This window comes from Lepidochelys olivacea (assembly GCF_965140295.1).
Source record: "Lepidochelys olivacea isolate rLepOli2 genome assembly, chromosome: 2".
Taxonomy (NCBI): domain Eukaryota; kingdom Metazoa; phylum Chordata; order Testudines; family Cheloniidae; genus Lepidochelys; species Lepidochelys olivacea.
This window is the reverse complement of record NC_140412.1, coordinates 85,571,342-85,584,775: the sequence shown is the minus strand read 5'-3', so window position 1 is coordinate 85,584,775 and position 13,434 is coordinate 85,571,342. Positions and strand designations below refer to the sequence as shown.

General features: G+C 42.8%; 1 protein-coding gene across 1 annotated transcript in view; it reads right to left on the bottom strand.

Annotated features, from left to right (window-relative positions):
* The window catches only part of SMCHD1 (structural maintenance of chromosomes flexible hinge domain containing 1), a 165,034-nt gene that overhangs the window by 104,528 nt on the left and 47,072 nt on the right, over window positions 1-13,434 (bottom strand). The window contains exons 17-18 of the mRNA XM_084620188.1: window positions 2,302-2,379; window positions 2,094-2,213 (exon numbers count right to left, since the gene is read on the bottom strand). Of these exons, the coding sequence (XP_084476314.1) occupies window positions 2,094-2,213; window positions 2,302-2,379 (198 nt within the window). The remainder of the gene's footprint in view (window positions 1-2,093; window positions 2,214-2,301; window positions 2,380-13,434) is intronic.

Below are 13,434 nucleotides of genomic sequence, written 5' to 3'. Positions count from 1 at the left end.
ATTATTTAACATCAAGTGTAGTGGAAAATGCTGTTTTCTTTCTGGTAGTTTGCTTTACTATATTCAAAGGCAACTGTATCTTCCAACTAGTTATACAAAGTTATCTATATTCTGAATACGCACTGATGTATTTGATGTTCAGTAACATTTTTCTTGTAATATAACAGTAAAAATATAGATGAATTAGACTGTAATACACATTGAAATATTTTAGGTTGTATGAACTCATATTTGGGTTCATTAGTCAATTTCTGTATCATATATACTTTTTTTTCAAATGTATTGTAAAGTCAGCCAATTTTTCCAAGTTTTATAAAAGAGTAGGATTAGTCAGCAAGATGAAATTATGAAAAAGTTCCCAAATCTAGTCGAGTGAGTACCCTACATTCAAATCTACTAAAGAGAGAAATTCTGTTTTTTCTTTTATAAACATTTTAGGGAAGTTCAGTTCAAGGGTAGCTTTTAGCTTATATCAAAATCCTACTTTTTTTTGTGAGGCTGACTAAGACACAAAGCAATCATCTGATCTGCCATAGATGGTGGATCGGCAGGCATCAGGCTCTTTCCTGCTCTAACCACTTGATACCTCGGCTAGATTCACAAAGGAACTTAGGCATGGTGAGGCAGAGCATTACCACACCTAACTTTTAGGCACCTAGAAAATCACTGGGATTCACAAAGCCTGAGTTTGGTATTTGGCTTCCTATATAATGAATGGGGAGAGATAGGCATATCAGAATGGGATTCACAAAAGCCAGCATGCTAGGCCGCTCCCCCTTAAACTAGCCAATGGGAGATGCCAAAAGAGGGTGTATGTGAAGCCTTGCCCCTGCCTCAGAGATAGGAGCCCAAGTCTGGGCTCCAGAGAGGCACCTCCCTTTGCAGAGAATTCTCAGATGCAAACCTTCTCTTGGCATTAGTTACCTATGGCTTTGTGGCAAGAAGCCAGGGGGCATAGGAGGAACCACCCTCATAACTTTTAGCCCAATGGTTGGGTTACTTACATGGGATGTGGGAGACCCAGGTTCAAGTCCCCCCTCCACCTGAGAGGGAGAAGGCATTTGAACAGAGATCTTCCACATCTGAGGTGAGTGTCCTAGCCACTGTGCTATGGGATATTCTGATGTGGAGCTCCCTCAATCTCTTCTGTTGAAGCTGTTCCACTGTGAATAAATAATGAAAGAGTGACTGGGCTAGAGCTAGAGGAGGGAGAGAAAGTGAGCAAGCAAGCATGAAAATGACTCTATAGCCTAGTGGTTAGAGCACTCACTTGGGAGGTGGGAGACCCAGGATCCAGTCCCGCTGCTCAAATCACTCATTACTTATCCAAACTAGAACTTCAATCAGAGAGACAGAAGGAGCCCCAGACACAAGACTATCCCATAGCCCAGTGGCTACGGTACTCACCTGAGAGGTAGCAAATCCCAGTTCAAATCTCTTTTCCCCTTCAGGTAGAGGAGGAACTTGAACCAGAGGTCTCTCATATCTCAGGTGAGTACCCTAACTACTGGGATAAAAGTTATGAGGGAGGCTCTCCTCTCCATAACCCTGTCCCACAGCCCTTTAGCATAAGCTTGCCTACAAGGGCTCAATTCAGTAAGCAGGCTCTGATCATGGTTACTAGATCAGGCCCCACAGGCAAGATGGAAGAATGGCCTGATCTTCCCGATTTGTGAATCGCTCTGGGCTCAGGCACCCAGATGCCTGTCCGAGGGCTGTAGTGCACATGTCAGAAGCAGAAACATAGGTACTTAGGGAACTTTAACTGCAAAAATTTAGGTATTGAACAAATGTAGGGGTTTACAGGGTTCTGGGGCAGCTGAGCAGGGTTCTGTGAATCCCAGTGCGGCCGGATTCTGGAATTCAGGTACCTCAAGTGGCAGTTAGGTGCCGAAGTTCCTCTGTGAAGCTACACTTTGGCCTTCAAACACCACTTTCTCTTTGCTGAAGGTATCATTCCTACACTTAACCAAAACTGAATTTATTTTGAAGCTGAACCCAAGACACGTTTAATATAGTGAGTCAAAAGTAAGAACTGAGCATTTGTGAAGGATCTAATTGAAAAAAATTGGAATAGTTTGAATTTTCCTTACCTACAACATTAAATTTAAATATTTTAGATGGTAGAGGCCTTCCTGCATAGGTGTCTGCATTACTTTCATTCAACACCACTTGTAGTTTCAGTGTGTAGCTCCCAAGTTTGTGAATATTTTCTAGATAGGGTCAGATAAAAATAAAGTTAAAAAGAAAAATTTCCAAAATATAGATAAACTGAAGGTAATATTTTAAAGACAAACTCACCCATTTTTTTAAACCAGTAAGGCCATTTACCCCCATGTTGACTAATGTGAGAAATGATTTCCTTATTCCCAACAGGAGCTTGAACAGAAAAAGGGATCATTCAGCTACATAAATTTAGATTTGCTATAATCTTTATTGTTCTAGGAACTAATTATACCTATTACAAATACCCACACACACCATATTTTTAAATTTAAAAAAAGAGAGAGACAAGAGTTTGAATTCAATTGATCAATTTATCACATTGATTGCAGGTAAACTCTCTCACTGCCAAATTCTTGCCACTAGAAGCATACATTTATGAGAAAGCAGTAACCGTGGAAGCCCACTTTTATACCCCTCTAGTTATGCTGTGTCCCACACAGATACTCAGAAGTGCTTTATAAACAACTGTGCTTTTTTAGCCACTTTCACAAGTGACTTACTATTAAATAGACTAAAATAGGAGCAATTGGGTAGAAAAAACTAAAACCAATTAAAAGACAGTACAAAAACATCTATCCTCCCCTCTCCCAGGTTGCCTCCTCTTTTTCTATGGAATCCTTGCCGTAGTAAGAGGGCACATCCAAAACCTTTTTTTTTTTTTAATTACTAAAGTTTTACATCTTCTAACTTAGTATTCCATACATACATACCAATGTAAATTTTGCCCATGTATCACTCATTCACACCTTCATCTCAGGGGGCTTGAATTTATTTTTATTATTCAAAAATCGAGGAATTTATGACTTAGTAAATACAGAGTATAGATGTAGCAAAACTAAGCAATAAAAATCAGACAAAACAGAATAAATCAAGGAAGAACCAAGGGAGGAGAGCATCTTATGGGAAGAAATAAAACTGTCTCTCAGTACAACACGCCATTATTTCATTCATCCTGTCTGAAATTAGATTGCAATTTAATGTGGGTATTTCAAATTCTTACACGACATTACAATTAGATTCTTTATTCACATGTTTTGCACCAAACTACATGCATGTTTTGAAATGGCTGCCAAAGGCGGCTTTGTCCTAAGTTTATTTGTTCTTTTGTTCACAATTTTTAAACTAGTGAGTTAAATAAATTTTTACTAGTAATGAATCTTGGGAGATAGTGTACAAAAATAAACCATTATGATTTTTTTTTTTTGGCAGTCACCAACACTGAGAAATTGGTAATTCTCAAATAAATTCTGAATATCCTATTGAGAAGTATCACCAGCTATTGCTAGCGCAAATTTGATCATTTAGTTGTAGTGCAAGATTAACAACTGAAAGAAAGCACTTTTGGCAAGTCACTTCCCCTCTCTACCTCTAGTTCCCCATCTGTACAATATGACTAATAATTCTGTGCAGACACACTACTCTACTCTAGGCAAGGAGAAGGTGATCCAGGGCGAGGCAATACATGCAGCTGCTGTAGCAAAAAGGAAGAGTCTGAATGCTGCTCACAAACCGGGAAGAATTAGTAGGGGAAGGAAAAGTGGATGGGAACCTGGGAGGCAGTGACCATGAGATGGTCGAGTTCAGGGTCCTGACACAGGGAAGAAAGGAGAGCAGCAGAATACGGACCCTGGACTTCAGAAAAGCAGACTTTGACTCCCTCAGGGAACTGATGGGCAGGATCCCCTGGGAGAATAGCATGAGGGGGAAAGGAGTCCAGGAGAGCTGGCTGTATTTTAAAGAATCCTTATTGAGGTTACAGGGACAAACCATCCCGATGTGTAGAAAGAATAGTAAATATGGCAGGCGACCAGCTTGGCTTAACAGTGAAATCCTTGGTGATCTTAAACACAAAAAAGAAGCTTCCAAGAAGTGGAAGATTGGACAAATGACTAGGGAGGAATATAAAAATATTGCTCGGGCATGCAGGAGTGAAATCAGGAAGGCCAAATCACATCTGGAGTTGCAGCTAGCAAGAGAGGTTAAGAGTAACAAGAAGGGTTTCTTCAGGTATGTTAGCAACAAGAAGAAAGTCAAGAAAAGTTTGGGCCCCTTACTGAATGAGGAAGGCAATCTAGTGACAGAGGATGTGGAAAAAGCTAATGTACTCAATGCTTTTTTTGCCTTTGTCTTCATGAACAAGGTCAGCTCCCAGACTACTGCACTGGGCAGCACAGCATGGGGAGGAGTTGACCAGCCCTCTGTGGTGAAAGAAGTGGTTTGGGACTATTTAGAAAAGCTGGATGAGCACAAGTCCATGGGGCCAGATGCGCTGCATCTGAGAGTGCTAAAGGAGTTGGCAGATGCGATTGCAGAACCATTGGCCATTATCTTTGAAAACTCATGGCGACTGGGAAAAGTCCCGGACGACTGGAAAAAGGCTAATGTCGTGCCCATCCTTAAAAAAGGGAAGAAGGAAGATCCTGGGAACTACAGGCCAGTCAGCCTCACCTCAGTCCCTGGAAAAATCATGGAGCAGGTCCTCAAGGAATCAATTCTGAAGCACTTACATGGGAGGAAAGTGATCAGGAACAATCAGCATAGATTCACCAAGGGCAAGTCATGCCTGACTAATCTAACTGCCTTCTATGACTAGACAACTGGCTCTGTGGATGAGGGGAAAACAGTGGACGTGTTGTTCCTTGACATTAGCAAAGCTTTTGACATGGTCTCCCACAGTATTCTTGCCAGCAAGTTAAAGTAGTATGGGCTGGATGAATGCACTATAAGGTGGATAGAAAATTGGCTAGATTGTCAGGCTCAATGGGTAGTGATCAATGGCTCCATGTCTAGTTGGCAGCTGGTATCAAGTGGAGTACCCCAAGGGTCAGTCCTGCTGCCGGTTTTGTTCAATATCTTCATAAATGATCTGGAGGATGGTGTGTATTGAACTCTCAGCAAGTTTGCAGATGAGTCTACACTGGGAGGAGAGGTAGATACGCTGGAGGGTAGTGATAGGATACAGAGGGACCTAGACAAATTAGAGGATTGGGCCAAAAGAAATCTGATGAGGTTCAACAAGGACAAGTGCAGAGTCCTGCACTTATGATGGAAGAATCCAATGCACCACTACAGACTAGGGACCGAATGGCTAGGCAGCAGTTCTGCGGAAAAGGACCTAGAGGTTACAGTGGACGAGAAGCTGGATATGAGTCAACAGTGTGCCCTTGTTGCCAAGAAGGCCAATGGCATTTTGGGATGTATAAGTAGGGGCATTGCCAGCAGATCGAGGGACGTGATCGTTCCCCTCTATTCAACATTGGTGAGGCCTCATCTGGAGTACTGTGTCCAGTTTTGGGCCCCACACTACAAGAAGGATGTGGAAAAGTGGAAAACGTCTAGCGGAGGGCAACAAAAATTATGAGGGGACTAGAACACATGACTCATGAGGAGAAGCTGAGGGAACTGGGATTGTTTAGTCTGCGGAAGAGAAGACTGAGGGGGGATTGGATAGCTGCTTTCAACTATCTGAAATGGGGTTCCAAAGAGGATGGATCTAGACTGTTCTCAGTGGCAGCAGACGACAGAACAAGGAGTAATGGTCTCAAGTTGCAGTGGGGAAGGTTTAGGTTGGATTATTAGGAAAAACTTTTTCACTAGGAGAGTGGTGAAACACTGGAATGCATTACCTAGGGAGGTGGTAGAATCTCCTTCCTTAGAAGTTTTTAAGGTCAGGCTTGACAAAGCCCTGGCTGGGATGATTTAGTTGGGGACTGGTCCTGCTTTGAGCAGGAGGTTGGACTAGATGACCTCCTGAGGTCCCTTCAACCCTGATATTCTATGATTCTATGAATGGAAAAATGCTGGTCTCCAAAACCAGGACTGTGTTAAAAACCTGAAACTGGTAACATTTGTTCTATGATGGGAGACTGAAAAGTTTCTTGACTGATAATCTTCTTTTAGCAGCTTCTTTCCTCATTTGCAACAAATGGATAATGCCTCTGACCTGTGGAATTCAGAGGTGGTACATCACTGTTGCTTGGACTCTGAAGCTAACCTCTGTTCCCATCCCCGCCTTTCCCCTCAGACCACCAGAAGAGATTTTCCAAAAGCTATTTGAACATTCCAATAAACTGTAATTAGCATTAAGACTTGGGAATATATTATCCAACTTTCAGGTAAGTTTATATTTATGTCTCCTTTCAGAGAAAAATTCCCAAATTATTACAAATTGTATTCCAGGCAGATCTGAATGACAAGAGAAGCTAAAAACTGAAAGAAAATGATCAAATATGAAATTTCTCATTCTGCTGCACAGCTTCTCTCCTCAGTCATAATAAATAGAAAGTAGTGAGCACTGAATCACAGAAATAGGGGCAAAAGGATACAGCAGAATTTAATTATCATCATTAGAGCAAAATAGGCAGAAATAAAAGCTCCCCTCTATACAGTAAAGACATGTGATTTGAGAAAATGATCTGGGAACTAACCCGGTAGCACCTTCTTTAGAAAGGATGCTTCTGAAGAAAAATGGAAATCTACTTGTTAAAATTCCTCAGCTGAGGCTCAGATATTTTCTATCCACAAAGTTACTACAGATCTTGCAGAAGGAACCCTGATTCCCTCTGAGAATATTTCCCTGTTGCCTACCATAACAACTGATGCAAGATTTTAACATCTTGCCTTTGAGGCCCTAAGGCCCTGGTATTTTGGACTAATACAGATAGTGTGTGTACTCTACATGGTTGTAACAGTCTCTAATATTCTAGGGATGTTCACTTATGCCCTAACTTTGTTTTCCCAGAAAGAATGCTTGGAAAAATGTTTGGAAAAAAGTGATGGTAGATTTATTTTCTGAAACACAGAATTTATTTGGTAGATTTATTTTCTGAAGCAAAATGTTTCTGGAGTTACAAGAATAGCCTTTTTCTCATGAGAACTGCAATGTGACTCTTATACAAAGAGGTATTAACTCCTTAATTTGTCTTTTGGAGGTAATGTTTTTTCTAGTCTGCCCTTTCTGATTAATCTGGACATCTGAGGATACTTTATCAAGGTATAAAAGTTCATAAAGAATACCACTAAGGCTAGTTCTCTTTGTTCTAGGATGCTTGGTTTCCAGATGTTTTGAACTGATAAAGAACATAATCCACTGTCAACAGAAGTCAGCCAGCCAACATCCAGATTATGAAATGGAGGGACGCTAAATCTGGATGTAGAACTTGTCCCTCCAATTATGAGATCACATTTGGGTGTGTTGGGAGGGTGATCAGGTTCATGCTGACAGGTTCATGAGGTTGGAATACCAAAACTCCCTGGGCCAGGCAGAAGATACCATTATCATTAGGGCTAAATCCTATCTGATTTTTTTGAGGACTCTCACAGTATCAAAGGAATTGGAAGGTACAGCATCACCACAGCCTTACACATGTTACACATTTGTGTACACCACTGGCAGGGGCATCAAGTCACCTGCATTGGACCCTCTGATAGGCAATGGCAAAGAGCAGCAGCTCTGGCCACCCCACTGCCCACTCAGGTTTGGCCCCTCAGCCCCGCTGTCATGATGGGTGCAGCCTGACCAAAACAGAGTGAGTGGCGCACAGCAGTCAGATCCTGACAGAGGTTGCAGGGCCAAACCTGAAGGGCAGAGGGCCGGGCAGAGGGCCAGCCAGCACTGCCGCTCCTCTCCACTGCCGTCTAGCATAGCCAGAACCGGTTCTCCCTACAGAGCAGAATCTGCAGCATTTGTTGTTCAGGTCAAATACAAAACAGGTCTAAATTTGAGTGCCCCCACCTGTGAAAGAATGGAGTTGTGTCACTCTGTACCTCAAAGCAGCACCCTGGAACCCCCATATTCACCACTATCATAAATATGTGTTTTGGACAAAATATGCCTTATATCATTTTAAAAGTCTTGAACTGTTGAACACTAATATTCTGTTGGATTGTATGTGATATCATTATATGTGAGGTATTGCTGTATATATTACTGAAATATGTTGTGAGATTGGGAACACCCACAACCAGCCTTTCAGGCACAATAATGGAGCAGCTAGACATGCTGATCGCCCATTAAAGGGAATCCACTTTTCCAAAGGCCATCCTAGAAGACTCCTCAGAGAGAACATGTAGACAATGGAGACTACTTGACCAAATGGCTGGCTTGACTGCCTGACACCGAAGCAATTGATGCTTTAACGCTCAGTTGCTGGGACTCTGCTTCCAAAGTCTGTACTGAGGCCAAACAGAGACCAGTGCCAAGCCATCAGCAAGACCCCATCTGGGCTTTGGACTACCTCCTAAGTTGGATCTGCTCAGGGCTGGACAGGGAGATTTATATCTCTAGTCAGACTGTGAGTTCATTCAGTCTTCTCTTTCTTGATCTGAAAAAATGAAGGAGGTTCTGGACAACTATGTGATGGAGGAATGGAACTTCCTCCGTTCTCAACTGGCTCTAGAGACGAGAGTGGAGTGACATCTTCTCAGGGTGCTCAGTGGTAGTCTGGTCCAGTGGAGCAGTTTTCTCACCTTCCATGGCCAACAAAGCCCTGATGGTTCCTTTTTGAAAAAGGAGCAATATATAGAGCATTTGCAGAGCATATGCACGGCTCCTGGGTAGAAGAGACACTTAGTGTCCATCACTGATATGAATAGCAGATTTACAAGAGGGACAAGACTTGAATGCAGGTGATTTGAATTCCCTTGGACATGGCTGAGTTCCAATGCAGGAGCAACATGTGGCCTTGAAGACTTCTAAAATCTACTGTGTGTGTGTTTTACACAATGACACCAGGCTACGAGAACTAAAGAACTACCTAGAAAGATAAATCAGAGTGTACAAAGACAGACACTGCAGGTGTGCCATCCTGAAGCTACAAGCAGTAAACAAAAACTGGAGAACTGTTGTTGCAGCTGCTCCACCATTCATGCTACCTTACTATCTGCTACAGGGCACTGGAGGGTGTGTAAGCACGGGTCCAATGGACACTGCTACTCAAAAGATTCCAATCTCACAGACACAGGGCATAAAGTCTGAGGTCTTTTTTTTTGAAGCCACATTAGGACAGCAGCAGCCATGAGCTAAGAAGCAGAAAGTCACATCCTCACATTCCATCTCAATTACATTAAAATAATGTAATATTGGGCTGTTAAGAAGGAGATTCTGTCCTAATAGTACCCACCATCACCAGATAAAGAAACACATCTTAAGATGTTTAAAGATAATTTTGTTTGATAGCATTCTGTCTGGCAAAGAATCACTTATCAACAGCTGTGGCTGTGAAATCTCTACTTCTTTATTGTTTTGCCTTTATGGCCCCTACTTCTCTACTGTTTATCTGTATGGTCTCTGTCTGGTTCTTTGATTGTTTCAGTTGCATAATTAATTTTAAAGATTTAAATCAACTAAAGTGGTAAAGTATGATTGAGTAAAGAATTGTTTCCCAATATGTTAGGATTGGTCAAATAATTTTTGTGTATCACCTTAGTAAAATGACTGGTTGAGGTACAGCTAAGCAGGACTCAAGTTTCACTATATAAACTGGGGTCCAAAAGGAAGTTCTTTGGAACCAACTCCAGGGCACAGCCCTAAGATCAGAGTTGCCAGACCTCAACACCCTGCCAACTATATCATGCAGAAGCTGGAGTTCCTGGATGACATGATCCTGACTGGCCAGCAGGAAAAGTTTGTCTGCCTTATTAGGAGTGGTGAGCATTGTGTATGCTTAGTGTGTGCATTCTGTTTTGGTGATTGTTAATAAATAGAGGTTAAGGCTGTTACTGTATAAGACTCTTTCACTGGTAAAGGCTCTGCGAACTCACAGAGTGTAAGGTTACGCCCTGAGCCCACGGAAGGGTAAGGATGGATGCCTAAATCAACAGGGTTACGACCTGAGACCATAGAATGGTAAAGGTGGGTGCCCTAGAATGTGGGGCTACGCCTTGAACCCTAGGAACAGGGTAAATGTGGGTACCCCTAAAGTGTACAGGACACATACACATCAGAAATGTGGACAATCACTTGAAGAATCACCTGAAAGATGCCTGCCTGATTTCCCAGGTTGGCTAACACCAAAGTAACTCAGTAGTACCATCTGGGGGTTTACTCAGTAAACCAGGAGACATTTTGAACATGGGAAGACAAGGGAAGCCAGCACCTTGTACTTTTGTGGAAGGTCCTGACTGAGGGAAAGCCAACCATGGTTGAGAAAAAGAATGACTGGTGAGAGAAACCATCTTGAACAAAGCCTGTATCTTGCTAGATTAAGTTTCAGAATTTTAGACATGTGTTTTCACTTTTGCTTGTAAAACTTTCTAACTTTATTGCTTTTACTTAGCATCACTTAACCTATGTCCTATTATTAATAAATTTTTAATTAATATTAATAAAAAATTAATAAAATACATTGATTTTACTATAAAGCAACTCAATGCTGTGTTTAAAGAGAAGAGTATATTTACCCCAGTTAAGTTAATAAGCTGTGAAGTGGTTTTGTCTCTATAAAAGAGCAACAAAATGTATTATTTCTCTAAGCTGCCCCGAAGAGGGCTGGATACTTCAGGGCATGTGATTTTGGGGAAATTTGGGACTGGGAGCGCACTGGGGTCATCTTGCTGATTGTAACCCAGATTGGTGCAAGCCCGAGTGCGACTCGTGTGTTACTGGCCAGCTGCTGGGGTTGGGGCTGCTGGACTAGGGCTGCAGCTACATACAGATGCTCAGGGAGTGACCTGAATACTGGTAGGCTGGTTGTGAGCAACCCAGGTTGGCAGCTACAGGAGAAAAGCATTGTTACGCACTCAGGGTTACAGGGCAGGCAGTAACACAATCCCTCACTGGTCTGGACCCCCTCCTCCCAACCAGACTATGACAGAGTCTTACAGACAACAGCCTCCTTTACTATACAACCCTGATTCATCCCGAGAGTAGATTCACCCTGTTCACTGAACGAGGCAATGATCCGATGGGAAAAACAATACTTGATCATGTGATGAAAGACTATCATCATGCATACTCACAAGGGGGCCAATTAAGGTTGTACAAACATTTCCTAATTTTTCAGTGCTTGATTTTGCAACTCTAATAATGTTCATTTAATGTAGTTTGTATGTTATTTTGTAGGTTAAAAAAACCAAACAAAAAAACCCCCCAGAAATTCCATCATGTGGCATCACATTGACAGCCATGTGCATTATTAAAAGGGTTGGAACCCTTAGATTCACTGTACAGAACTCTGCCACTTGTGTTATTGAGAGCAGTAGTAGGTAGTTATCCTGTATGTGAACCAGCACTAAAGGGGGATGAGAGAGACAATTTTGCCAGTGGGTTTCACAGACGCTTGCTAACAGCGGAAGAATTGAGAGGCTCCAGCACTTTGGGTTCAATTACAGGGCTTGGAAAGACCATGCTGTAGAGATCACAGACTCTTCTGTCCATTCTGCCCCAAACTTGGCTCCTTTCTTCCCCATACCCTCCCAACTGTCCGTGCCCCAGTCCTTCTCTACCCCACTCCAGATCCTTGTTCCCCAATCCCAGTCTCCACTCCCCATTCCAGTTTCACTCTCCTTGCCCAGCCAGTCCCAGTTTTCCACTTCCCAGCTCATCAAATTAGTCTCTCCCTGCTCTGACCTCCACTCATCCTCCTTTCCCTTGCCCAAGTTCCCCATGCCCAATGGCTCCTCATCCCAGTCTCCCGCCCAGACTCCTCATCTAATCTTAGTGCATCATCCCTCACCCCAGCTCCTCATCTCAGTCTCCCCACAGTTCCTGATTCAACCTCAGTCTCTCTGTCCTGCACCACCCCATTTCCCTCCAGAGCTCATGCTCCCAGTTCCCCTCTCCCCAACCCCCTGCCAGCCTCCAGTCCGAGTCTCCTGCACCTCCAACCAGCTCTATTCCCTAATGCATTTGAATTGGGCAGCTTCCTCTTCCATGCTGGTTGGGCACCAGCATGGGAGTTACTGAGCACAGAGTTTTCTTGCTCTTAGTTTCAGTGCTCAGCTCACAGCACCCCGGGCCCAGAGCCATAACTGCAAGGAAAGTTCTGCTCTGCCCCCTACAGCCCTGGGCTGGAGCATGCTTCAATGAATTTAGCTGCAAAGCTTTAGTATGCCTGAGTTTGTGCAAACTGAATTTTTTCTAAGGCTTAAAACTTGGCCAAATTTGGGTGGATTTTCCTGGGGGCAGCAAAGTCACCCCTTGCCAAATTTCAAGTCCCTGATCCAAAGCATAGCAGCACTAGTGCTTCTCAAAGAAAAGATTGCCAGATTATTATTTTTTTAAACTGAGGCAAAATTTATTCTTCTCTAGCCTGGTTCTTGGAAATGGCTGAGCTGCATTTGCTGATATTTTGTCAAAAATAAAAAAATTAAAACAATTCAGCCGGAGGCAGATACCTAGTTTGGAAACTTCCAGTCCAAATTGTTAAAGTTTGGCAAATTTATAAGCCACTGAGATCAGGGTCTTATACTGGGAAGTGTCAGGAAACCTTAACAACATGTGATGCTACCAGCCCCTCATATAATACCACTGCTCACACATTCTATACCAGTCCCATCTTCATTACAGAAGGACAATCTCCCTTGCCAGCAATCCATCTCTTGATTATTGAAACTTCAGACTTACTCATTGCTATTACAACCTAATTTTCTTGCCCGTTTCTGTCTAAATTCATTGTCTGACTGTTCCACAGATTTCAGTGCTCCAAGACCTCTAGAGTCACTATGCTGCCTCAGCACATTGCTCCAACAAATTTTTTTGTGCAGTTCTTTCTGATATGTCAAAATCTTTGCCCAGTGCTTTAAAATGCTTCTTGTGTCAGTGCCCTTTCTGCATCAATACCCTGGTGCTCTCTCCTCTGTGTTTTAGCACATTTTGCCTCAGCATACTGTCCCCTTCAGTGTGCAGCACACTTGTGCCTTGGCAAGTACCACCTTGAGACTACTTCACCTCAGTGAACTACTCCTTGAAGAAATTATTGAAGCATAAATTTAAGCTAAGACTAGGAACCAGTGCAGATGCTGCTTGAAGAGTGCTAAATATACTACTCCTGGGAGAATTCTGCACCACTGCCTACATGCAAAATTCATGTACCGCGCAGAATTTTTTCTTCCCCTGAAGAAAATACATTCTGCTGAGAAGTGCTGCAGTTACACCTTTTGCCCACCAAGGGCTGCTGGGGCATCAGAACAGAGAGCAGCGGCTCCAGGTGGAAGCATCCTAGCTGTGGATAAGGAAGAGAAGAGGCTATGTTCCTCACAATACCCTGC